At 39.1% G+C, this 26,866-nt stretch overlaps 1 protein-coding gene across 1 annotated transcript in view; it reads left to right on the top strand.

The window, feature by feature from the left end:
* SCAMP5 (secretory carrier membrane protein 5) overlaps positions 1-26,866 on the top strand; it is a 565,341-nt gene that overhangs the window by 253,987 nt on the left and 284,488 nt on the right. Inside the window, exon 3 of the mRNA XM_044077806.1 lies at positions 18,405-18,533. Coding sequence (XP_043933741.1) covers positions 18,405-18,533 — 129 coding nt within the window. The remainder of the gene's footprint in view (positions 1-18,404; positions 18,534-26,866) is intronic.

Here is a 26,866-nt window from a genome sequence, read left to right as displayed (position 1 = left end):
CATCCCTTCGCAAAATGGCAATTTTGGAAGAAAATGTAGAGGGTTTACAATTAAATAATTGTAATGATCAGCGTTATAGATTACTTTTATTTCAGAAATGCATGTAGATTCTCTTGTTTTGTCAGCTGCTCAACTTAACAGTACTAAAATTAAAAAAGTGTCCCCCCTTTGACAGGTTCTCAGCTGTATTGTGTGTCTTTTTTTATATTTTTGCATCACATTTTTGGTCCATTTTTCATAAAATTGTGGTTTTCTGGCAAATCAGTGGCAAATCATTAAAGATTGAAGTTAGAAAATAATGACATGTTTGAGTTTCAGATTTCATACCCTTCATAAAATTCATACTAATGCAAGACCTACTATTCTGTTATCTTTCTAAGTTTATAAGAGCAATATTTAAAAATTGTCCTTATTTTTGGGCCTTTGTCCCACTTCTATTTATGGCTTTGTACAGATTTCTTGCTCTGAGGTTGAGAGGTATGACAAATGTGTCAGGGGCATCACAGTCAGCCAGAGACATTTCAAATTGTGACATACTTGTTGCACCCCACTCCCCATGTAGTGACTTGATGTGTCCAAGCAAGGCAAGGAGCAGTTATGCAGTGTAAGTGTGCAGAGTATACCCCCATCCAAGGTAGACACAAGTACTACAGTGGCTTTTCATCTGTCCTTGATTTTGCAGAATGTTCTGGTTTTATGTTATATTTTTATACTGTTGATTTATGCTACTTATTCAAAAAATGCTACTTATTATTCAAAAATGCATGTTGTTGCAGTCCTTGTTGCTCTGTGTTTAAGTAGCAATGCTTTAATGACGATCATGTGAGCTTGTCTGAAATTGTAAGATGCAAGTAAGCTTTAATAAGCATACTGTTAAAGAATTACCAACATTGAAAGACTTTTTGTTGCCATGCAGAGAATATTTACATAACTAGATAACGTATAAGGCTTGGGTATTGAAATGCATATGACAGTATTTGTATTAAAGGACAGGATTACAGTATTTTCAGAAGTTCATTACATTTGTTGGAGACTTGCAGTCATCTTTGCAGGCTTTACCCGTAAACTAAACAGTATGCCAATCTATCATGTGTGGCCCATAACCTGTGCATTAATCCTTTAAGCAGTTTATCTGGAGCTTGTTTCTTGTTTGCTGTTCATTTTTTACTTTGATCACATTTTCCCCATGAAACAAGTAGATAGTTGTTGTCTGGCAGCAGGTCTTTTTTTGGATAAGAAACATTTTTACAAGTGGGGGTATCACATAGATTGCTACTTTCAATATATTACTTGGTACTTTTATAAAGCTGAATATAAATTATAATTAGAACTGCAGTGCAAGGAAAAGTGGTTTGAGTTGAGTGCTGCTTGTTTTTCTGTACTTGATTTTGGCTGGCATTCTAGTAATGTATTTAAAAAGTAATTTATGTTTTCATGCCTCAACCTTTTTGTTTCCATCTAGATATTAAGTAAGCTGTCATGTAGCCAATGCATTAACATATTTTTTTCTTCTGTACTTCATTTTGTCTTGATTGGGTTCTCATAATGACGGTTTGGCACCCAAGGCAGCATATTTAAAGTCCCAGTTTTTGTGGTTTTGAGCAAAGCTCCACCCTTTTCTAGTTGGGCACACCCCTTCCTGTTAGCCACACCCATTTAGCTGCCTCCTGCAGCCCTCCCTTTGATTTGATGTCACCAGCCGCCACTGCAAATCTTCCACCTTGTATTTGCTTACACTACCAAGTAATGAAATGCAAGGATATGCCACTCATTCATATTACATTACACAATACACTTCAGGTTCAATACTTACCTTGTAAATGCAGCAGTTGCAGCAACAGGTTTAGTTCAGGGCTGACTGTCTGATGCAAGCAGTACACAGCCAATACATGGGTAGGTAAAGGTTGTGAGAGTTGCCTGGCATCAATGGTACTATATATATATATATATATATATATATATATATATATATATATATATATATATATATATATATATATATATATATATATATATATATATATATATATATATATATATATATATATATATATATATATATATATATATATATATATATATATATATATATATATATATATATATATATATATATATATATATATATATATATATATATATATATATATATATATATATATATATATATATATATATATATATATATATATATATATATATATACATATATATATATATACATATATATATATACATATATATATATACATATACATATATATATATATATATATATACATATACATATATATATATATATATATATATACATATATATATATATATATATATATATATATATATATACATATATATATATATACATATATATATATATATATATATATATATATATATATATATATATATATACATATATATATATATATATATATATATATATATATATATATATATATATATATATATATATAATGTGTGTGTGTGTGCAAAGGAGGAAGATGTTAGTCCCCTAGGTGGTAAGTGAGTGTGCTATACATTGTCTCTTGACCAATGCGAGGGCATATTGAGTGTTCTAGATCTGCCTAGACCCACAGCCGCTGCTGGTTCTCATCTGCATGTAGCTGTGGTGACCTTGGCATTGGTGGTGGGATGTGTGCTCCTTTCCCTTGTTGATTTTGCTGAAACTGTATGATGTTGTGTAGCATGGCATATACTGTGAATATTTCCGTACATTCTGTGGCTTGTACTACAGGGTTCACCCAAATGTATCTGGGCACCAGAGCTGTGACTTCAGCAGCCCAAGCACACGCTCTGATATTTCTGGTTTGAGTGTGTGCCTCCTTATGCTGTTTTTCAGCTTGTGTGTGTGCATTTCTGATGGGTGTCATCAGCCACGGTTCCAGTACATAACCTTCATCCCCCAGTAAATTAGCCTGTGGAATATCCACCCTAGTGAAGTAAATTAGCCTGTGGAATATCCACCCTAGTGAACATGTGATGCATTTGGGAGGTGTGCCAGATGTGAGTTGTGGTAACTGCCAGGGTTGCCAGCACACACATTCAAGATGAGTCTCTTGGCATTACATACCACTTGGTTATTAAGAGGGAAAGTCCTTTCTATTAATGCCTTCCCTATTCCTTGGGTGGTGCCTTAATTTATATATGTGTGCAATCTGTGGCACCCAGTACTTCAGGGTACTGTGCTACAGGGTAGAGAACTCTTTCATATTTCTGGCCCTATCCTCAGGAATATGAGGGAAAATGTTTGTGGCCACTGGCATGTTGGAGCATAGCATCCAGGAATTGGAGGATCCTGGATGCTGATCTCTGTGACACCCTCAGCATGTTCCCTGTTTCTCTGAAAGGTAGCTGTATATTAGATTCGTAGTGCTACATATACCTTTGTCTCCACCATACCTCTCAACCTCAAAACATCAAAAATCTGGACAAAGGCCCATGGAAAATAGGTACAAATCTGTACGCTGATTAACATAACATTTGCATACATAATTATGTAACCCCGCCCACTCGAGTGGAATTGTGGGACACCAAATTTCAAGTGCGATCTGAAGAACAGGCAATCAGAATATGGCCCCAGAATCCCCCTGCAGCGATTCCAATATCCCATTACTTAGCTATTTCGCCCAATTTACCATAAACACTGTAAGGTGCATATTGCTTTACTCCTACAATTACCATCTGGATTTTATTTTACATTTTATAGCACAAACACTAATACACATCTGATAAAATACAGTTGCACAATGAAAACAGACTTAGCATTAAACCTTCTCTGCCCTTAAAACTCATTCATTGAAAGAGCATTGAAACCCACATCCAATGAAAATGCATCTGGCTAGTGGTGGATAGAGATTACCTTTGGGCTGTTTTCAAATCACAGGCCTCTTGCACACAAAAACATACATGTGTAAGGAATGAAACAAAATGCATAAACCAATAATGACAAACTGCCCAATTTAGAACATTTCCATCATAAAAGTCTACTCAAAACTTCTACAGTCCACCAGTATCAGTAAATATGCACAATCTCTGCAGAAGTAAAAGTCAACTAAATAATTCACATTAAAGAGATCTGCAACTAAGGTTGCTGCTAGCAAACAACTTAATGTTTCATTGTTTCATCTACAAATAAAGTGCTTGTTGCCCTTGAGGAATAAATGGCCTATGTTACATAAAATAAGCTAGTAATACTGCCAATACGGAGTGGATGGCAAACTGATAACAGGTTCATATTTATTAGGTACCTCCAAAGAGGACATTCTCAGGACTACACTATCCACCCCCGTTAAAAGTACAATACAGTACGCTATCAGCGATCCATCTACATACTGTGGGAATATAACTCACAGCCTGCTATATCAAATAGCAAGTACTCTACCTGTTGCACTACTAACACAAAACGAGTTGGCATAAGCAGCACTAAACTTCTCTCCCTCTCCCCCTGTAGAACTATGCAGCACAAGAAATCTGGAAAAAGCCAAAGTTTATTGGGGGGGGGGGCAAAGCCCAAAACCAGGCACATATTTTAAACACTGCTTATATAATTTAGACAAGTTGCTAGAATAAAATGTTTTGTTACCAATGCCATGCATTTCCTGAAAGATAGGAAGACTGAAACTTAAATGGCTATCATTTAGTGAATTCAGTTCTCACTGTCAGAAAACCACAAATTTTAAGACTAACAGACCAAAAGTATGAGCCAAACATTCCAGTTAAAACTAGGACATTTACACACACACACGTTCCTCTGCAGCCATACACAAAATGAAGCACAAGCTTTTCTGCAGCAGGTTTGTCTGCAGCTGTACACAAAAGAAAGCACGCGTTTCTCTGCAGCTGTAGACAAAACAAAACACAAGTTTCTCTGCAGCCCTTGCACAGTATAAATAAAAGCAGCTGTTAAGTAAAGCTCACACACAGTAATTTAATGCTGTTTGTTTAATATGTAAAGCTCATTCTCCTGCCTCCAGCCATTAAATACGTAAATCTCATTCAGCTGTTAAATAAAGAACACAGTGCCTCACACAGTAATTTAAATAAATGTAACCTGCCTGCAATACACAGTAAAAAGCACAAGTTTCTCTGTAGCAGTTAATGTAAAAAGCACAGGTTTCTTTGCAACCTTTACACAGACGGTTGTAATCACATAAATAAAAGCGAAAGCCATTAGTTATCACAAAAATAAAAGCAACTGCCTGTTAAATAAGCAAAGCTCACACAGTAATCAAATACTTCTGTTTAATATGTAAAGCTCTCTCCTGCCTGCAGCCGTTAACCCACAAAAGTTTCTTTGCAGCCAAACACAGTAATCACATAAACAAAAGCAGCAGCCGCTAATGTTAAAAGAAGAAAGCACAAGTTTCTCTCTGCAGGTGTTAACGTAAAAAGCATAGGTTTCTCTGCAGCACTACATGGTAATCACAAATAAAAATAGCAGCTGTTAACACACACCACCAGACCAGTTTCTCTGTAGCCAAGCCGTTACAATACACACAGCAATCCATAAATAAAAACAGCCATTATTTAAAGGAAGAAAGCACAAGCAGCAACGACATACTCACAGGTTTAGATGTTCATGTAAAAGTTAACCACAGTTTTCTCTACCACGCAGTTGTTATACAGTCAGTAATCGCATTACTTACATAAAGAAAAGCAGCCGACAGCCGTTAAGTAAAGTAAGCTACTAAATTCGTTAAGTAAAGTAAGCTACTAAATTGTCTGAACCCGATAGAGGTGTCTACATCTTAACTAGTAAGCCAAGTATCTCCTTATCCAGTACCTCTTGGTAATGGTCATTTAGAGCAAACTGGTCCTTGTCTTGGTGGTGGAGCTTAATTTACTGCGTCCCACGTGGGGCTGTACCTCTCAAGTGAACCTCTTTATGCCATTGCCTGCTGCTGTTAACATTTACCTGGAGGAGCCGGCGGGCGAGCAGTTGAAGAAAGATATGCCACTCTGCACACAGCCACGCCACTTACCTCTAAATAAAAGTCGACTCCAGTGAAGAGAGCTCTTCTTCTAAACACAGCTAGCGAAACAAACTGTCTGAAATCCCCAAGCTTCATCCAAATAAAATCCCCCAGAGCGAGCTTTTTCTAAATAAAACAAAACTACTCGACTCATAACTCGTTTCCGGCTCTGGTAACTCCCGCTTGTAAAAGCATTTGAACCAGAAATATGTGCTGCATACGTGCTTGGAGCATTCCGACAGGCTGGTGGTGCTGACGTCATTGCGCACGTGATGACGTCAGCACAAGAAGCGCGAAAGTTAAAAAAAATAAAAATAAAAGTGCGAAAATGTGCGAATAAATCGGAAATGAAGGGGTGCCACTCGGGAATCGTGGCACCCCATTATTTGAACCCCAAAACTCTGTAAAAACCGAGGAATTCGGGACAGTTGAGAGGTCTGGTCTCCACTAGGATGGTTTCCTCTCTGTCTACCCTCGTGCTGAGTTCCTGTAGTATGCCTCTATCTGCCATGTACAACTTCCACATCACATAGGTTGTCTGAAAACTCTCCTCCTTCTTGGCCTTGGTCTGTTGACAGCAAAAGCAGCATAGACTTCAGCCTGTTGCACATGCACATGAATTAAAGCAACAGCAGCCCCTAACATTGTTTGTGTAGAATCCTTTCTGTGGATGTATTTCAGTAGGTTTTGGAATTTGCAGGGGAAAACCAGCACTGAGTCTACATGGTTGCTTTATAGCTGGTTGAGTAGCAACTCCATCTTTGATTGGTTGATTAGCATACAGTTAGCTGCTTATGCTGCAGTTAGCATGCCACGGTGGTTACCTTGTATGTGCCGCTTGCTGAATCCAAAATGTTGCACCACCATGTAGGCTTTATTGAACTTGGCTGAATGCTTTAGTGAAATAGTTGTGTACCAATTTTAGAAAGTCTTAATTTTTGGCGCTGGATTATATTCAGGAATTTATTGGTGATTTATAACAATTTGCTCAAACTTAAAGAATTAAAGTGGCAGTTGATATTGGCAGCTGATGTTTTTCCTGGGTTAAATGAAAATCTTAATAGTAAATGTGTATTGAATTAAGGAATTGGGGAAGGAAGTGTTGTCAGCATGAAGGAAGTGTTGTTGGTAGACAGGTTTTGATTGGCTTATGCTTTTTGAATGAAAGTATTTAAATGTTAAGTTTGTAAGCATGTGTATTTCTGAGGACATTCTTGTAGTAAATAGAACAAAAGTGCCAAAACGACATTTGGCTCACTATGGTTGCTTGGTTTGATATATTGTGTGCACTGCTTTTAAAGTTTTTACATTTCTGTATTAAACTACTGGAAAAAAATAACTACATTTACAGACTATTCTGGTAAAGATAAGTAGAGGAAAAGTCTTAAATATAAAATTTAACATTGAATGTTTGACTATTAATCTTTTTAATATTAACAAATACCATAAATCTGTTTGCTGTGCATCCATCCAATACAGAATCATTCAGGCATACAATTATACACCACGTAGACTGTGCTTAATGAGCTACAGGTATTGAGCTCATTGTTGGCATTGTGATAATGAATGACCATTGGTGGGAGTTTAATCAAGTGAATTTACACTAGAAGTTGACTTATAAATGGGTTACCATTAAGATGAACATTTTTTTTAAACCAGAATTTTTTTTGCTAGACATGTTAAATTATTTTTGTATTGCTAAAAATATTGCTTTAGCTTCCATCAAAACGAAAAAAAAGTAATCCTAAAACATTGAAAAGATGCACCTATGCTTTCTTTAAATCCACAAGAATGGTGGTCTTTGTATTATAAATATGAGCTCTCCCAGAGGGAATTAACAGTGTAATGGCCTTTTCTCTGTTTGCATTTCTTCCTCCTTTTCTGGTTTTATTTTCATGCCTTTTATTTATTTCAGTTTTAATGGATTTTATTTTCTATTTTTATATCAGTCTTATAAGAACATGATATAAATAAATGAAACAAATGTTTCTATTTTTAATAATTCACTAGCCTAGCTTTAAGCATAGAGGATAGTTACCTTAACTTTCTCATACAAAAGTTGACTGATATCCCTTTCGTTTTAAAGTAGTTTCATTTGTTCTGCCATCAGAAACTTGATAAGTCACCAGATGTTTAGCTCCTGTTATTTTTATTTATTTTTATTTTATTTTCTCATCTAAGAATACAGACAATGGCAGTATATATACCTTTCTAAATGATTGCTTCCAGGGCCGGCCTTAGCCGAAATAGCGCCCTAGGCGAAGTAGTGCTCCGGCGCCCCTTAAGCTCCACCCTCACCACACTCATGAAACACCCCTATTTGAGCCACACCCACTGGGTCATTCCTCAAGAAAGCCACTCCCGTCATTTCCTTAAATTATTTAAATGCATAGGAAGAAAAAGATACCTTGCAATGTAGTTGAACTGCAGCTACCTTTGCATATGTATTTTCTACTTGAAATACCAGAGCCAGATCATGGTCAAATAGGGTTCTAGGAAGGGTAATAGACCGCCACCCCAGAGCAGCCCCTCCTGCAGCAAACCCCAGCAGCAGCCCCCTCCTCAGCCATTCCAGTATTCCATTACTTGATTATCTCACCAGTTACTATGCATATATTCTATTATTTGCTTCTACAATGATTACATATATTGAAATAGCACAGATAGCCATTTTCTAAACAATACAGTCTCACAATGAAAATAGACAGCATGAGCAGTAAACTTGTCTGCCCTTGAAACTTGTATTCATTGAAATAGCAAAACTAACTTTCATTGAAACAGCAGGAAAACCCCCATCAAAAGTTATACAAGGCATAAACCAAAAACCTGAGATAAGATCATGTATATTTTGTGAACTTGGACAGTTGAGAATCGAGCCACTCACCAATCTCTTCCTTGTCTCTTACACACATACATACATACATACATACATATACAGTCTCCCCTGTCCAACACACACACGCACGCACACACATGCACACAATCTTCTAGCTCAAGAATAAGCGGGCAAAAATCCATTATTGTGGAAATTTTAACTAATCCTCTTAAACACTGAAAAGGTTGTAATAATAGATTTAACATTAACATTAATGTGCATTTTCTGAAGGACATCAATTGTCTGTCATTTAGCAACTACAGCCTACAAAGATTTGTCAGAAAACCTCACATTTTATGAGAAACGGAGGCAAAACGTGGAAAGTTAAGGCACACACCAATCTGTTTCTCTCACTCTGTCTTATTCACTCGTGCATATAGTCTGACCAATTATGCACACATGCATGCACTCACAAACCATGTGGATTGCACATACCTGCTTGTACCAGAACAGATCCTGAAGATCTGTTTTTTTCCTGCAGTCTGAATATTTGGCTTACATATTTGACAAACCACATCATACAACACACACACAAAAAAAAAAATCTCAACCCTCTTTACTTGCTGTAAAACTAAAAGTAATAAAAATGCAACACAAAACGTCTTTCATTACAATGATGATAAAATGAGCCTTTGATATCTTTCAGACTAGTAACTCCGCTAGTTATCATGTAGAAGCACATGTTTCTGTCTGACCTGCTGACTTTTAGCCACTCGCTAGGAGATGTGAAACAGAGTGGGAGCCCAACATGACTTTGAGTCTGTATGTTTGACTTTTATCCATTGCCTTTTTTTTTTTTTGGCAAACTATTTTCTGTTGCTTCTCCCTGACCTATCAAGTCTAATTTGAATTATCACCTCTTTGTGTGGGATTTTATTTTGTCTGATTGGAATTGGAAGTCCTGAGCTGATCCCCATCTTATGAATGTTGAAAATGAAATGGGCAGTGGCTATATTTACATGGTGATGGGTTTTGAATCTAATCAATTAAAAGAACAGAACCATCCAGGAATGTACATTTTAATATACTCATATACATACCTCTGCCATGGTCGCCTAGTTCGCCTATGCCTAAGGCCGGCCGTGAGTAGAACAGAAAACTGCCTATGGTCGAGTGTACTTGATATGGTGTGTGTGTGTGTGTGTGTGTGTTTGCGTATAAAAATGCTACACATGAAAATATCAGCCAGCTGGTTTTTTTTTCTGGGGGGGGGGGGGGGGCTGACCTAACTAAATGGTTTAATCGAATAAATGTAACATCTGCATTTTAATGAGTACTAGGCTTGTCGATTAGAATAATTTTACTGTAAGGAGTCCATTGAATTTCCTTCTAGGCGTTGGCGCTCGTCATTGTCAGTCCACAGTGTTTTAATAGTTTACTCTCTATTTATAAATTACTAGATGTGTTAACGAAGTTAGACAAGTGGCATATTTGTTAATAAGGTCTATCGACAAGAAGTGCATGCAAACAGTATACAGTCCCTAAATGCTAAGCTTTCCTGGCTAGTGTTTCTGCTCCCTGTAAACACATGTTACCTGACGGTATTATATTTAGCATTTTTTAATCCTTTTAGCAACATCGACTAGTTAAGTGTCACTATAAGAAACAATGCATGTGTTATTTTCAGTGGGAAGCCGCCATCTTCGTAAGACCACTGAAATGCATTCAAAATACCCATCTTCCTTTTGCAGATGGGCTGGTTACCTGACTGCAGTGCAGATGAGAGGATGCAGAAGTTTCCTCGAGTGACCTTTTTAACACTGGTTGAGATTACAGACAACACGCGCACACACACACACACACACACACACACACACACACACACACACACACACACACACACACACACACACAAAATCTGTCTTTCTCTCACATACAGAAACAGTTTGAATTACACACGCATACACTTACTCACCTTCTTTCTAAATCAAACTGCCACATGGACTTAGCCCCCCACTTCACGGAACTGCTAGCTTAAAATTTGTGCGCGACTGAAAATTGGATTTACTTCCAAGCTGGCGTAAGCACGCATGATTCTCATTAAAGGAGAAGACGCTAATAGTGCAATCGACCTGCTGCAGCTGTAAAAGTGGGAGGGTGCTCACCCCCCATGGTTCCGACGCCCTTGTATTTTTTTTTTTTTTTTAATTAGTTAAGTTAGTGCATTCTTTCTTCCCGCCACCTGCTGCAGGCACTGGGAAGAAAGAATGCACTAATTAAACTAATTAAAAAAATAAATAAGCCAAAATTGCGCCCTTTACAAGGCCAGCCTGTATGGCGCCCTAGGCAGTCGCCTAGTTCGCCTATGCCTAAGGCCGGCCGTGATTGCTTCCTGGTAACAGGTAGATAGGCTGAGGTATTCAAAAGCCTCCAAATAAAATAAGGTCTGTTTGATTATCTGCGGATCACTGTGAACTTTACCAAATCATAACTAATACTATCCCAAACATTTGTATTTTTGGTTGCTCTGCTGAACTCTTAACCTCTCAGGAAATGATTCATAAGCTGGCATTTTTTGACAGTATTAGTGTCTTTCTTTTCAGGCATGTGCAAAGACTGGAATGCCCAAAGAGATGCTTTACTAAAAAGATACAAGCCCTAAGCCAGATGTCCTACATAGACCTACTCGAAGCTTGTCACTATACTCTATATCCTACAGACTGCTAAGAGGTGACCTGTGTCTGGCATACAAGGTGTCCTCCGACCAAATACTGATTGACCTACTGCACATCAGGTCGGATGGTGTCAGAAACTCTCTGTCTAGGGATCTAAACCTCTTCTGCAACATGAACAGATGAAGGACACGTAGATCTTGCAGAGGATACCACTGCTCTGGAGCAGACCCCCCCATCGACATAAAAAGAAAGTCATCCCTGTTCATATTCAGGCGCATCTTGGATCTATGGATGGGTAATAGAAAAATGTGCCCTAGGAATGCTCCCCGTACTACAACTGCTGCTAATGGACAGGCAGCTTCTAAGTGCTTTATTTCATGCATGGTTAGACTGAAGTTATCTGTGGCGAGATCAGTTATTTTTACTAGGGATAATCTACTATAAATGACCATAGGATGGGGAAATCCAAGCTAACACCAAACAGTATAGGTTAGTTTAAGCACCAAAAGTGAAATTGGCTAGGGTTAAAATGCCCCACAAGGGCAGCCTGCCTAGTAATTACCTATGACAGGAATGAGATAAAATGCCAAAACAGACAGATAGTTCTCCGGGTGTTGAAATTTATATTATGTTGTACTTTTTTTTTTTTTTTTCCCTCCAATCTTTGCCCCCTGCTGTCAGTTATCAGCTGCTTCCTTGATCGGTTGGCCTGTTCATTCCCCATCACTTGGGCCAAGGTTGACTGGGAAGGGCCATCATTCAGGTAGCCATTAGGGGTTCTTCAAAGTTTTTAAACTTTCATTTCCTCAGCCCTAAGAGCAAGCACCTGACAAAGTGACGAGTTGCTCACAGTTGACTGTCCGTAGCAGTGGTCCCTGCACATACGTCTGCAAGGGGTGTTCCCTCCAAGCAGTCTGCCCCTCCCTTCATGGAACAAGCATGGTTTCCTTGATTTCCACCAGGGAAATCACACCATTCAGTGTGCCCCCAAGTGCATGTAAACCCCTCTCATCCCTGGGAGAGGCAAGTGGGGGTAGTGCCTTTTCACTCTCTCCTCTGCCTAGCACCTTTAGTGGCAGGGCTACTAGCCAAACCCAGTCACCAGTGTCGCAGTCAGGGCTTCATCACTGTGTCACAGAGCTAGACTTGTGTCATGTTGTAGATTGACAGTCCCATATTCAAGACTTCAGACAAAGGTGTGCAGTATGTACTGAAACCTTTCCAGAATTGGCTGTAGACTGTTTAGAATAACTGTTAGTAGGAGAAGGCATTTATTTGGAAGAGACGCATTTCAAACCTATTGCGTTTCTCCATCCTTGTTCCATTCATTGCATTATAACAGTACTTTTGCACGTTGTCTAGTAAGCATATCTTGACTCCTTTTGAGTCTGGAGTGGATATGAACTCAGAGTTGCATATTTGCATGAATATGAAATATGTGAAGGTGGTAACTTTAATTTTTGAATATACAGACAAGTTTATTTCCATGTCCATTACAGGTCAGAACAGACAATAATACAATGTTGTAGTACTTCAGGAAGTGGATGTGGAGCACAGATTTGTCCCTTGGATATTTGGGAATGGAGCACAGCTTTGTCCCTTGAATATTTGGGAGTAGGAAGTTCAAAACCATTTGCCTTTAAAAGTAGTATAATGGCTAGTTAACAGAATATTTTAACAGATCACTTGAGAAGGAAATATGGAGCTAACTTGCAAGTGACATCCAGCCAGGACACTTTCTTCATGTAACATTAGATTGTAATGCTTCTTAAATGAATCTCTGACTGTTGAGCGAATACAAAATAGTCAGTTTTACTCTTCTGTCCTATGAGAAGGCATGCAAGGCTGGTACTTTTTCTGTTTCTTAGCCCAATGAGCTGAAGTATACGTTTTCATATGCAAGTGTCTTCTGAAACTGGATTTTGCGGTTCCAATATTGGTAGATCCAAAAAAGCTTCCCAAATCATGTGGCAGCATAGGCACCCCAGCTACTGTTCTATACAGTACTTTTAACACCGGAGCCAGATGGAGCTCTTCATTACAGCCTCAAATCTCTAAATCTGCTTTTGTGAATGTTATGTCCTGATGTGTACTTCAGGGCAGATGTGCTCATTCATATATGAGAGAAGCTAGGAAGGATACCACAGGAAAATCCTAGAGTGTGAAAAAATCTTATAGTTGAATGGACGTCTTTTTTTGGATTGAAGATTGTGACCTCCACTGACAACATTGTACCCAAATCTCTTGGACTGGCTGCTTTTTTTGTTAGTATTAGACCTGGCATAAGTTAACCAGTGTGAAATATTAGTATTCTTTCAGCTAATATTTCTGTTGTAATATTCTTAAAGGGAGTTCTACATACAAAACATTTTCAGTATATGATTTCTGTAGTATGGGACATCATTCAATAAAGATGCTTCTTATTTAAAAAAAAGTATCACTTATGCAGTCATACATTATATAAATGAAAGCAGACCATATTAACGTTTTCAGTTGCAAGCATTGTACATCACATAGTCTTCTATACAGTCATTTTCAAACCAACATTACATAGCTGTTTCAATTCCTGCATTCCCTTAAACCTAATTCTTCCTCCAGAATGTTATTCTGCATGTATTGTTCCCACATTTCCAATGTTTTCTTATGTAATGTGCTCCTGCCATCTTTCTAATGATCCCACTTCCAGTTCTTTTTATTTTGGTTACTGTATTGACTGCTTCTAGTATGGTTGGTTAGATGTGGTGTTCCATTTTCTAGTAATGCTTTTTTGGCAGCCACCAGAATTAAATTCAGCAGGGTCTTGCTATATCTAGGCAATTCTGATTCTTTACCACAGATCATAAAATCATTTCCTTAATTGCACCAATTTGCTCACCCAGTATTTCTGACTGAGTAGTCACTTAACAGTCTCAAAAATATGCTCCCAGTTACCTCTTTCTTCCCCATCACACCTCCAACATTTGCAAATTACCCAAGGAAAAATTCTTTGGAGTCTGCTTGGGGTATAAGAATACCCATACAAACACTTCCAAGCAAAAATCCTAAATCCTTCTAGATTTTGCATATTTGGGAGCAGTATATTTATTATTATTTATTTTACATTTGTTTACCAGGAAAGTCCAGCTTGACATGTCCTATTTGAGTGGAAGCCCAGGGAGAAAAGCTCTACTTGTACAAGATTAAATATTTACAGTTAAATGCACCATCTAGACTCTGATTAGAGTTGCATAAAATAGATAATCCATAGTAAACTTCAGTTGAACAAAAAAAAATTACAGTTCAATGAACATTCTAGACTTAGGTTATAATTGTATGTAGTAGACAGTCAAGACATTCAGTATATGGTAACATAGTATATACGCACAGATAACTCAGCAGAATACATGTGACAATTAAGACTATCTTGTGTTAGAGAAGTGAGTAATGAGGTATAAATCATGTTAATTCTGAGAAGGTGTAATATAGCGGGAGCTGCAAAGGTACAGTTTGAGATAGGAATAGTAGAGTTGTTGAATGTGAATGAGGATAATATCTTGGGGATAAGTAAATGGGATTGGTATAGGAACAGACCCAAGTACTGGGTACATTTTTAATTATTTTTAAACTTTACTAAGGAAGAATTGGATGTTATATGGCTAGGCAGTGAATTCTGTATTTTGATATGAAGTTGAAGAGGAATTCACCTGCTGTAATTTTTGGCTTTAGTTACCGTTAAGAAGGAGTTTGTTACTAGAGAGGAGAGTTCTATTACTGAAGTATGGGTGTAGTAGATTCTGTAGGCTGATGTAGTATTTTATGGACTATGGTGAATTGATTTGTATAGTAGGAGGTGAAGGAATTCCAGCCAGTTGAGTAGATTTAGAGCTATACAATGGTGTGACCTAATAAGGGGAGTTGGTGGCAAATCTGGCTATTTTGTTATAAAAGGAGACTAGTTTGGATAATTCAGTCTTTCTGGGATTAATGAGAATTGGAGAGGCATGCAGGAATGTTGAGAGGAGATGTGTGTGTGCAATGGTAGAGTTAGAGTTTGTGAGAAACTGCTTGTTTCTGTATAGAACTTCCAGTTTTTTATGTAGTATGGTGTGGGAGACATGAATATCAAATTTCATAATACTGTTAATCTGTATGCCTAATAGTTTGGTGTGAGTTACAGGAGAGATAGTGGTTTTATTCATAGATACTGTATTAAATGAGGGATTAGTTCCAGCAGATCCTGTAGGCTGGAAGAACAAAAGTTTAGTTTTGTTTGGATTTAGAATTAGTTGGGATTTGTTAAGCCATGCTTAAATGGAAAGAAAGGAGTCTTGAGTTAGTATGTATAGTTCTTGTAGAGAGGAAGAGGCACATATTAGTGCAAGTCATCTGTATATTGGATGACAGAAGGTTGTAGAGCAGAAGTATGGAGATTGTTAGTTAAAAGAGAGAACAGCAGGGTTCCCAGGATGGAGCCTTGATTAACTCCTAGGATGACTGGAAGAAGAGTGTAGAGGTCCTTCTGCCATTTAACTACTTGTTGCTGACATAAATCCCTTTGGAACCAAGGAAAAGAGGATTTACTGATATTTAGATAAAAAAAAAAAAAAAAAAAAAAAACATGAATAAGTTTACTATGCGAGACCCTGTCAAAGGCCTTAGAAAAATCTAGAAAGATAGCGGATACAAATTTACCTTTGTTTGTGTGGTGGTTAATTGTATTGGTGAAAGACATCAGAGTGGTGGTTGTGCTGTGAAAGGGCCGGAAGTCATGTTGAGTGTTTGACAAAAGATCGAGTATGTAAGTAGTCAATTATTTGAGAATGTATGCATCTCTCTAGAATTTTGGATAGAGAGGATAGAATAGCAGTCGGGTGGTAGTTGGTCAGCTCAGTAGAATCACCCTCTTTGTGTAGTGGGATAGGAAGCTTCCCAAATTTCAGGGACTAAATTTTTCAGACACTGATCTATTAATAAGAATAGCTTCGGGGTAGGTAGTTGCTTCATCAGCGATCTGCAGAAAGTAGACTGGTAGTTTATCTGCAGCCAAGTATTTTTATAGTATCTATAGAGACAGGGTGAAAAGTAAAGGTGGCGGTGTTATGAGTTTTGGATGGTTCTGTGGAGGGGAAGGGTTGATTGCAGGGGTCATGGGGCTTAGGCTAGAAGTGGACTCAGTGAAGTATTTATTGAATTGAGTTGCTATGTTCTTTGTAGTATTGGAAGTAGTTGGGGAGGGTATTTTAGATTTACCAGGAAGGAGTATGTTGTTAATGGCTGCCTAGAACTTTTGAGGATTGTTTTGATGCTTTATTTGAATGTTGTGGTAGTAATGAATTTTGTCTTGTTTAACCGCTTTCCTTTCTTTGCTTTGGTTCTGAGCTCTAGGTAGGTTTATTTTGAAGTTTGGGATCTATTTTGCCGTTGGTCCCATGTTTTGTCTCTGATTTTAAGCAGTGACTTGGTTTCTTTACTAAGCCAAGGAGCAGGAGTAGATTTGGTTCTAATTGTTCTGGGGGGGGGGGGCATGTGAGTTTAAGATGTATAGAAAGGAAATGTTGAAGTAATTAACTTTATGGCTAGGTCGAGTAGTTTGAGTGGAGCACAGTTGCAACTTTTTAGGGCAGATATGAAGTTGCTGGGAATAAAGTTTTGTTTCTTATTAGTTGATAGGTGTTAGTTTTACTAAGGTGATTCCTTTGCCTTAGAAAGGTAGGAAGATGGCCACTCGGGCCGTCAAGGAGGCAGCTGGAATGTGAAGTCTGGTCTGTTCTATAAAAATCCAGTCAAGAATTGACTGTCTTTTAGATTATTTGGCTATTCTTGTAGGAGCTTGGATGATTGGAGTAAATCCATGGAGGTTGATATAAGAGGTGGGGTTTATAGAGTTACAGGTGAATCAACCGATGCAAATAAAGTAATTTTTTTCTAGTGGCAATCACCGTGGCAAGAGAAATCGGGGGAGGGGGTATGGAAAATAATGACCCGCTGACCTGCTAAAGCAGCATCCTGATTAAGAGTGAAAAAAAAACGCCATCATTGCTATGTGCATGGAGGAATGAGAGCTTGCCTACAAACCTCAGTTGTGTTACCATCTCACTTAGTACAAACTGCTCTGAAACTGCACAGTCTCAGGGTAGTTTACTTCATTTCAAAGGGATACGGAGGCTAGAGCCATGGATCATAGCCATTGTCCAGCAAGGGTTAAACTTTTTGAATGCTAGTAACAACCTCCTCCACTGCAGTATTTGCTGTGTTGGCCTTTGTGTATGCAAACCTCTACATGCCTACTCCCCCAGCTAGAGAGAATGTGCTCCTAAGCAGTCTCCCTCCACCCCCCAACCCCCCCCCCCCCAATCTCTCCAGTGCAGGAGTTGCATACAATCTTTGTATTTCTCCAGGTGGAGCTTTTTCTACAGAACTCTGACAGCACCCTTCCTCTTGTGGGGGTAGGAAAGCAGGAATCAAGCAGGTTGTCACATGCATCCAGTTGTTAATCGAACCTAGATCATTTGGAGTATAACACAGAAAAAGAACCTCCTGCGCGAAGGCAAATACACGGCTCAACCATAGCATAAACCAAAACAAAAAATTATAATTATATTTTGTTTTCATTTGGAGTATAGTCATGGCCAAACCTCTTCACACAGCTGTCCAGATGGAGTATGTCCTTACAAGTGACGTACTGCGTGGCTTTTAATGCAGCAGAGAAGTGCTTCAAATGCTTTGAGGTTGTGTAAGTTCATTCCTGCAGTAATTGTGCTTGTGTATTTGTATTCTTCAGTCTGGGTTGAGAATAAAGTTCTATTTCTGGCATAGTGTTTGGACTTGTGGTGAAATCGCAAACAAGTATAATCAGTATGTTCATATTTGTTCCTTTTTTAAGTAGACCACCCTGAATATTTAAAATGGCTTGCGGATTATTTATTTTTTTCTTTACAGAAAAAGCAAACAATTTTCCACCTCTACCCAAGTTTATTCCATTAAGACCGTGTTTTTACCAAGATTTCAATGAAGACATTCCTGAACAGCACCGTACCATGGTGAAGCGAATTTACTATATTTGGATGTGTGAGTTACTTACCATTTTTATCAGTTTCTTATTTTGACTTCTGAGTGTGCTCCTGTTACAATACATTATTACAGCTTTTGTGTATTAAATCACAGATTATTAGATTATGCTGGCAGTATGGCAAAAAAACAAAAAAAAGCAAAATACAATTCAGAGAGACTTGTTCTTTTTGAGAGACACTGCTTATGGTAATTTGTTTCCTAATGGAAACGGGTTTCTGTTGGTATTACTCTGTGACAGGCCTGCGTATGTAATAGCTTCTCTGTTTAGCAGCTGTAGCTATTATTTTCCTCTTTAGCATACATTTTAAAATTGTGCTTGGCAGTCTTTACTAGGCAAGTATATAATGCTTGATGGGTAAAAGTATGCTTTGCGTTCAAAAAGTGTTTATTGTAGAGTTTTTCTAAACTTTTGACAGTGTGAAAGAAACAGAAGTGCATTTTTTTGTTCTTTTTTCACTTTGCTGTTCTTTATCCAGAGCTCATTATAATCACAGTAAACATTGTATTTGTCACATGCTTTGATTTTTTTAACAGATTATTAATTGGGAGAAACCGTTTTCCTAATGAATTAATTATAGAACTTGCATACCTGTTGGTGTCTACATGTGTTTTTGTCAGGTGCTTCATGTTTCTCCCATATTTCAGAGCCATATGTGAATTGGCAGTCCTGTAAATTGTCCTTATGGTTTCATGTGAAAGTGAGTGTGTGCATGTGTGTCCTGTGATAGGCTGGCTTTGCATTTGGGATGAACTTCAGTGCCTTGTACCCACTGACTGCCAGGATAGACTTTGGCTGTGTCCGCAGCCCTGCAGTGGATTAAGTGGCATTTTTGAAGAATAAAATGCAAGAAGTATGTATACTTCATGAGCAAATTAATTCTCATGTTGGCTTTTATGCTGTGTTCCCTTGATACCATGCTCATGTGTTTATCATAAATTGCCTCATGCACAACTTTATATGAGATTATATAACGGCATGTATAAGCTGTGTAATGGAGTGCACAGTAAAAAAAAAAAAACTGTTTTGCAGTACTTGACTGTCAGCTGAGCAGGTAGATCTCCCACCTTGTAGCTGAATCAGGTTACTGCAGATGTGAGCATTTCCTGACACGTGACCTGAGTACCCACTTCAGGCATTCATTTGACAGGAATTGCTAATATCTGTTGGTGTGTCTGTGCGTCTGCACATACATATATCGATGTACACACACACACGTGCCCATTATTTGCTTGGATTAGAACTCAAGCAGCAGGGTCACTGGCTAGGTTGGGTTACTTCTGTTCCCCATTAGCTGTGAGATGTTGAATACAAAATGCAGGTGTAAAAAGGAGAGAGAGTAAAAAAAAAGCTGCTTGATATTTCCATTAGCTTTGCCTAGATCCCTGACTTTATCTTTTGGCTTTAGATACCTTATGTAAAATTATTTATAGAATTTCTAGTGATGTAGAAGACATTTCACTATGGTCTGGGTGCTTATGAAAGGTATAAAGGAATGATTGAAAAGTAAAGGGTAAAAGAAGGGAAAACCACTACAAAAGATGACAATGTGAAGGATAAGGGTATAAAGAAAAGGAAAAATAGGGTAGATCACCTAATCTTTTGCCTGGATGCTAAACTGGTACCTTCTTGATAACATTGTCTCATAATGTAACTATTTATCTGTCTACCTGTTTGTCCATCTTTCTCTCTGTCTCTGTCCATCTGTTATCTAATCAGTTGTTATTTTCACTAATTAATTTGTTGTACTTGTTAAGTAGGTAAACCCACCAGGTGCTAGTGCCTCTTTTCAGGAATGACCAGGGGAGCACTGCATGGTTAAATGACTTTTAGTCATACAGTAAGAAAATGGTGACTGAGCAGAATCAAAACCAGGAGTGAAAACTTGTTAACTCGTAGCCTTTGTTCTGTATGCTAAACTGGTGTTCTTGTTGAAATTCTGAGGTGTATAATTGCGAGCCTCAAAACAGAGTCTGTAAGTGTGGATATATAGAGAGAGGTGAATATATGTTCCAGGCACAAGTTTGCAATATCCAGAGTATTTAGCCTACTCCAAGGTGCAGCAGTGTCAAAGTTAATATATACAAGTAACAGTGGTGTGGGTTAAACCTCCCCGTCAGAAAGTTATGAGGGTCAAAGTTCCTCTGTAAAAACACTGACTGTATTACAGTGAATTTCAACAACAACTGCATTTCTTTTCCACTTGGAGTTTCTGTAGTTGTGGGACTTGCATTTATGTGTCTTACACATCTGGTATGCCGTCTGTAAACTGCCACTCCTGCGGGTGTCCTGTGTCATTGTGAGTAGAGGCTGTGGATATCTAACGGCTTCTAATATCACTGTGAGGTATGACTGCAGGTGTTTCACTCAGTGTTCTCAAAACCCTTCCCTCCCATGCTTCAGAACTGTGCTTCTAGCAAGATGTCACCATGTGTCAAGTCAAGCTGAGCATCATCTTTGCAGGAACATAGTCCATTTCTGTTCTGCAAATGACGTATATTTTGTGAGTATTTGGTTTGAGCTAAGGCAGTAGCATTTGTTTCAGAGATGATAGTAAGGGAGCACACAGTTTGTGGGATAGAGATCTGGATTAGGACACTATGTTGAAAGAATGCGGTTTGTTTGCTGGCATAAGAGAGCATGAAAGATGCGAGTTTCAGTCAGAAGGTTGACAGATTTTGTATTGGAGTTTTGACAGTAAAATTAAAGATGTGAGTGAGTTAGGATGTTAAGATGGAGGTACTGTTCGATTTAATTTGTAAGGACTCTGAAGTTAAAACACCACATTGTTATAGTTAGGCAGGTAGAAGTTGAGGTATATGGACGTATGTTAGGTTAGTGTAGCTTGGGTCAAGCCATGTTTTTTTTTTGCCTCTTGAGGTGAGATAAAGCTTTTATCCAGTCACTTTAACATCCTACATCAATTATGAAGCACTCCACAACTAAAAATACTGTTTTGCAGTAGCTGTCTGTCTGATGGACAGGACTGTTAAGTCACAATACTGTATACTTTAATGCAGTTACTGTAAGCATGATTTTAAAATGACTGGTGATTTGCTTTCTAAAAGAGATAGCAGTATATTAAATTATCTCGAAAGTTGTGGAGGCATGACCATAAAATAATTAATAAAAGTGGTACCTACAGAAAACTGATTAGTGATAGTATTTCATAAACTCTGTCACGTGCTTTACACATTCTGATTGAGTTAATGCTCTACGTATTGAGGGTATGACCCACACAATAATCTACTTTAAGAGTTGTATATAATGTGCAGCATTCTACATATTGTATGAAATATGATAAAAATATGTTTTGGCCTTTGGTGTTTGGAATAGACTAATCAAAGAATCCAGAATACAAGAGGTCCTCCCCGCGGTCGAGTGGGTGTTCGAAAGACATGCGTTGAATGGGCATGCGTTCATCGAAGGTTGGGCGTCGAGCTGGCAACTCGACACCATAAAAACCAACTGCCAATCATTAGCGGACCGGAGTTCCGCTGTGGCGACCCCTAACTGGGAAAAGCCGAAAGACAAGCAACAACATTTATTTGTGTGATAGCTATGTGGTTCTGTTTTGAAATGCATTGTGCTGTAGCCGAGATCATTCTTGGAAAAGCACATAGCAAAATATACAAATCTGAAGCTGCTTTTTAGTAAAGGCAGAATAACTATTAGCCAAAGTGTACTTAGTTCAATTCATTTAAGGTTACAATTAAAATAAACATGGAAGAGCTTGTTGATGGGTGTAACAGCAGTGCATCCTTAAATAATGTAGGTTTTAAAGCAGAAGCGTTGCTGGCTCAACCAACACCCTGTGGCTGTACCACAAACTAGTGTCCCCCCCTCCCCCCCAAAAGAAAAAAGAAAAAAAAGGCTTCTGCAAAACTGCAGGCTGCCTTCCTGAAGTTACAGCACGTAATTCAAATCCTTCCCCTTTCTTCAAATGAAGAGCAAAAAAAAAAATCTGCTCCTACAGGCACACCAGTTAAGTGGCCAGACACATGACATGCCTCTCTCCCTCCTGCCCCAGACAGTCAGGCCCTGTTTCTGTGGCTAGCCCCAGACCCTCCTCCCCTCTCATTTTGTTTAAAAATATATATATATATATTTCTTTTAATCTGTAGCAAATTCCCTTGTACAGTTTAGACCACACAGAGTGCTCAGGTTTGACTACAAATGCCACTGGCTTTTAAAAGTGGTATGCATTAAACAGTGAATGAGATTGGCTTATCAAGTCCCACAACACTCTGTGCTGGGGAGTTGCCACCTTTGTCCCTCCATACCTTCACCATTGTTTTAAAACTTAGCAGCTAGGAGGTGTGATACTGATTTTATAATAAATCTAGGGTGCTTCTTTGAAAGATTATCTTTGAGGCACATACTTTATTTTTCTGCTTCATCCTTCTGTGGCCATTGAACTGTCATTCCCCCGCAAACCCATCTGCTCTTTTTTTCTCCTGATGTCCAGGAACTCGGGACCATGATGTTAGTTACGGTTATCTGGTAGGAAATGAAGGTTTTATATACTCCTAAACTCCCCACCTCCTTTGGCAGTGAACAGGTGTGCAACTGAAAAAGGTGCTGCAGTGCTGGGCTTGTGTGTGTGTGTGTGTGTGTGTGTGTGTGTGTGTGTGTGTGTGTGTGTGTGTGTGTGTGTGTGTGTGTGTGTGTGCGTGCCTGCAATCATGCATGTCAGTGCATGTATCCATGAGTGTGTGTGTGAAATCCTCCTAACTATGCTTAATAGGTTGTGCCTGGGGTAAAATGCAGCTGTAGCTGAACTATGTTATGATAGCAAAATGTGATTGTGGTACAGTCAATGTCTGTAGTCTGGTAAATCTGCAAACAAGGTGAAACCTGGTCTTACCTGTTATGTTGGGAAGTCGTGCGGGTTTGGTAGAGGGCAGTTTCTTCTTGGTGCTTTCTTATTGCAACACACTTCCTTGGAAAGTCCAGTATCTTAGACCAGCTGAGCAGGTCTATTCAGCCAAAACTAGTGTTCCCTCAGTGGCGGACAAAATTTCTAAGGACTTTGAGGGAACATGATATTGAGGATTCTAATGCTTGCCCTGCCAGACTTCTCATGAGGAAAATACAGTGATGTGTCAGATAAGTCTTGACTTAACATCTACATTTATTTTTTCATATCCCATTTGTGGGATTTGCAGAGAGATTTTGCGGTGGCTAGACAAGTTTTTGCAATCCATGTCCTTCATTTTCTCTTCAAGCTCCCCACCCCCACCCCCACCCACACACACACAGTCTGCCACTACAGATATGTTAGACCTGATATGGGATGCATTTTTCAAATGGGTACAAGTGTGAGCTCTGTGGAATTCAAGGCAGCAAATATAACTTAATGTCACAATTTATTTTTGTTCCCCTCGTCTTGCTGCTTACTTCCAGTTGTTAACCCAGTGCCAGGTTTACCTACTATCATCTCCAGACTAGCTCTGATTTTTTTGGTACTGGTGGCCAGTGTGGAACCTAAGAGCATCCTGGGGAGTCTTGCCAGGAACTGCTTTTGTGAGGCAGAGTGATTTTTTTTTTTATGTTATGACCTAACCACTTGTATCTCCCCAACTCCAGATATGGTCTGAGACTACTCCCCTCTTTCATGGACAACTACCCCCCTTGGAGAATGCTAAGAAGAATGAAGCCCCTCCCCTGTGATAGGTATGCCTATCCCTCCCTGACAGTGCTTCCTAATGTTGGTAGTGATCATGCTTGGTTCCCAGGGCCTCTACAGAGTTGCACAGAGAGCACCATAGTGATGATGTGCACAGTCTTAACAGTGTACCAGATCTTACCCTCTTTGCAGACTTGCTATGACACACTGGGAGGTACCAACTCAGTTTGACTTTTCAGGCTTTATGCATTCTGTTATGGCAAACGTGACTGCATGCAAGCTCAGCAGGACCAGGGCAGACCTTACAATCTTTGCCCTGGGATCTTCCAAGAATTAATCCAACTGTGGGTACACACCAAGTAGATCTGTTTGTTTCTTTTCAGAACATACCACTAAAGAAATTCTGCTCCAGGTCTGCTTGTTAATATGCTTGGAGGACTGATGTTTTTTCTTATTCCCATGTATGGGAATGTTCTTGTTAGCTTTTCTAGCCTTTCCGCCAGTATGCAAGCTTCTTCTAAAGATGCAAAAGGACTCTGCAAAAATTGTGGTGTTTACTTCCTTATGGCCTGGGCAACAGCAGATGTCCTCCTATTCAGTGTTGCAGTATTCTTTACATATGGAGTTGTATTCTACCCTGCGACCCGTCTTGCTTCAAGCTACTGCTAGTATGTGGGACGTCGCACGTCTGCTTTGACAACATCAGCCATAAAAGGATGTCTGCACGTGCCATCCTCAGAACTTTTCTGCCGCCATTCTGTAGGTTGACCTCTATGTTCAGTCTGCAGTCAGATTTCATGTTAGATAAGCGCCCCATTGAGGATTTTATTCTTTGTTACTGCCAGCTCTTTTGTTCATGCCATCCAGGAAGGGCGAGTGTAGTTGTGGAATGCAAATTCCACATAAAGATAGCCATGAGCTCTGCCTTTTCTTTTTAGGACCTAGTCAAGACCATTGATCCTGTTCTGTCAGGGCTTTGTGCCTAAAACTTTACATAGCTGACTTTCAGCTCTTAATTTGTAACTTTGAGAATCAGTGGCTCAAACGTCTGGCTAAGACATTATGGAGGGACCCGGGGGTCCTTCGGCTGAGCAGAGTTTGAAGAAGGTGAGTAAACTGAAACCCGAATCCTCTTCTGCTGCACCTTCTACTTCGGACGTACCCCTTAAGGTCGGTGAAGACCCAGTGGTATGGTCAGAGTTGGGACCACTTTTCCGGCAGGTACCTCGATGGAAGCTGCTAAGGGAATGGATCCCAGCATATCCAAGGATTTGCAGACATCCTGTTTGCGCAACATGGGGCAAATCACGGCCTGTGGTGCTGGAGGACTCCGGTGACGTTCCTGCTGCTGCTGATCTTGCAAGTAGGGATATGGCTTCGTCTGTCATTAGGCCTACTTCGGGTCCTCCTCCTCATCTCCTCAACCAGAAAGACATGTTAAGTTAAGAAGAAACAAAAGACCAAACATCCTCCCTCTTCTCAGTTGGATTGGGAAGCCTTTTCCCAGGGTCTTATTAAGGCCTTGTTGGCCTTGAAACCTTCTTCTCCTCTTTCTCGTCTTCTCTAGTTAAGTCTGCTGTGTCTCTGGTACATGTTTTTTTTAATTCTGAGGATTCTTCCTCATCCTTTGACTTCTTGGCATATTCCTTTCAAATTGCTAATCCACTGGAATACACTTCTCCTGAGGAGGAATCTAATGGAGGGGATTCCTGTCGGGAGGAGATTCATTCAAACTATTGACAAAATGAGGGAATTTATCAAATGAGAGTCTGTGCAGATTTCTGAAGAACAGAAAAGGTACTATGATCTCTTCCTGTTCTTCCATCTTTCCTGGACCCTTTTTTTGCATCCTCCGCTAAAACTCCAGATACTCAGGCTTCTGCCCCTAACCGGCCTGATGGATTCTGTAAGGTACCTTATGACTAAGTTTCTCTAAGTACCCCTCTGCAGATCCAGCTGTGATCTCCATAGCCTCAGACAAGTCTTCACGTTTATCCCCTTCTGCCATCTTATTAGGAGAGCAAGATTCTAGAGAGAGTGGGTAAAAAGGTATACACCTCTTCTACTTTAGCTCTTCAGAGCTAATAATTACCAGATGCCATGTCTAGGTACTCTAGCTTTGCTTTCTCAAGCTTCACAGACTTTGTTGTCTTTGCCAGATTAAATCGGTTATGTCACTTTTATCTGCATTCTCCCAGGTAGCAAGGCATTCTATTAAGTACAGCTATGATGCTGTAGAGGCATTATCTAGAGCTGCTGTTTCTGCTTCTGTGCTTAGGAGGCATTCCTGGTTGAGATTTCAACTGTTACCTGACCATATTAAGCCCAAGTAATTAGATGCCCCTCTGGACAAGGCTGCTGTTTTTGGTCCAGCCTCTCTAGAGTTATTTAAGGCTCTGCAAGAGAAAGGGAAGGAACTTCAGGATCTTAAGCACCTGTTTGTTTCTCTAGTTCCTAAATTTCATAGACATTATCCGGTCAAAACATCTTTTGTTAGGAGACCTGCGCATTCCTCCACTGCTGCTGCTGCTGCTAGGTCTAAGATCTTCCAGAAGACCCCCTCAGTTTTAAACAACTTCAGCTCCTTCTCAGCAATCCTTTCAGGCCAGATCAACTTCTCTGTAACTTATCAAGGTTCCCTTCCAAGTCATACTCTTCTTTCTCCATCTTTGTCTTTCCTTTCCAGTCTGGACAAGGATCACT

The sequence above is a fragment of the Protopterus annectens genome, chromosome 7.part0 (genome assembly GCF_019279795.1).
Source record: "Protopterus annectens isolate FY-2018-M chromosome 7.part0, PAN1.0, whole genome shotgun sequence".
Lineage (NCBI taxonomy): Eukaryota > Metazoa > Chordata > Ceratodontiformes > Protopteridae > Protopterus > Protopterus annectens.
Note: the sequence above shows the minus strand (reverse complement) of the source record. Positions and strands in the feature narration are given on the sequence as shown.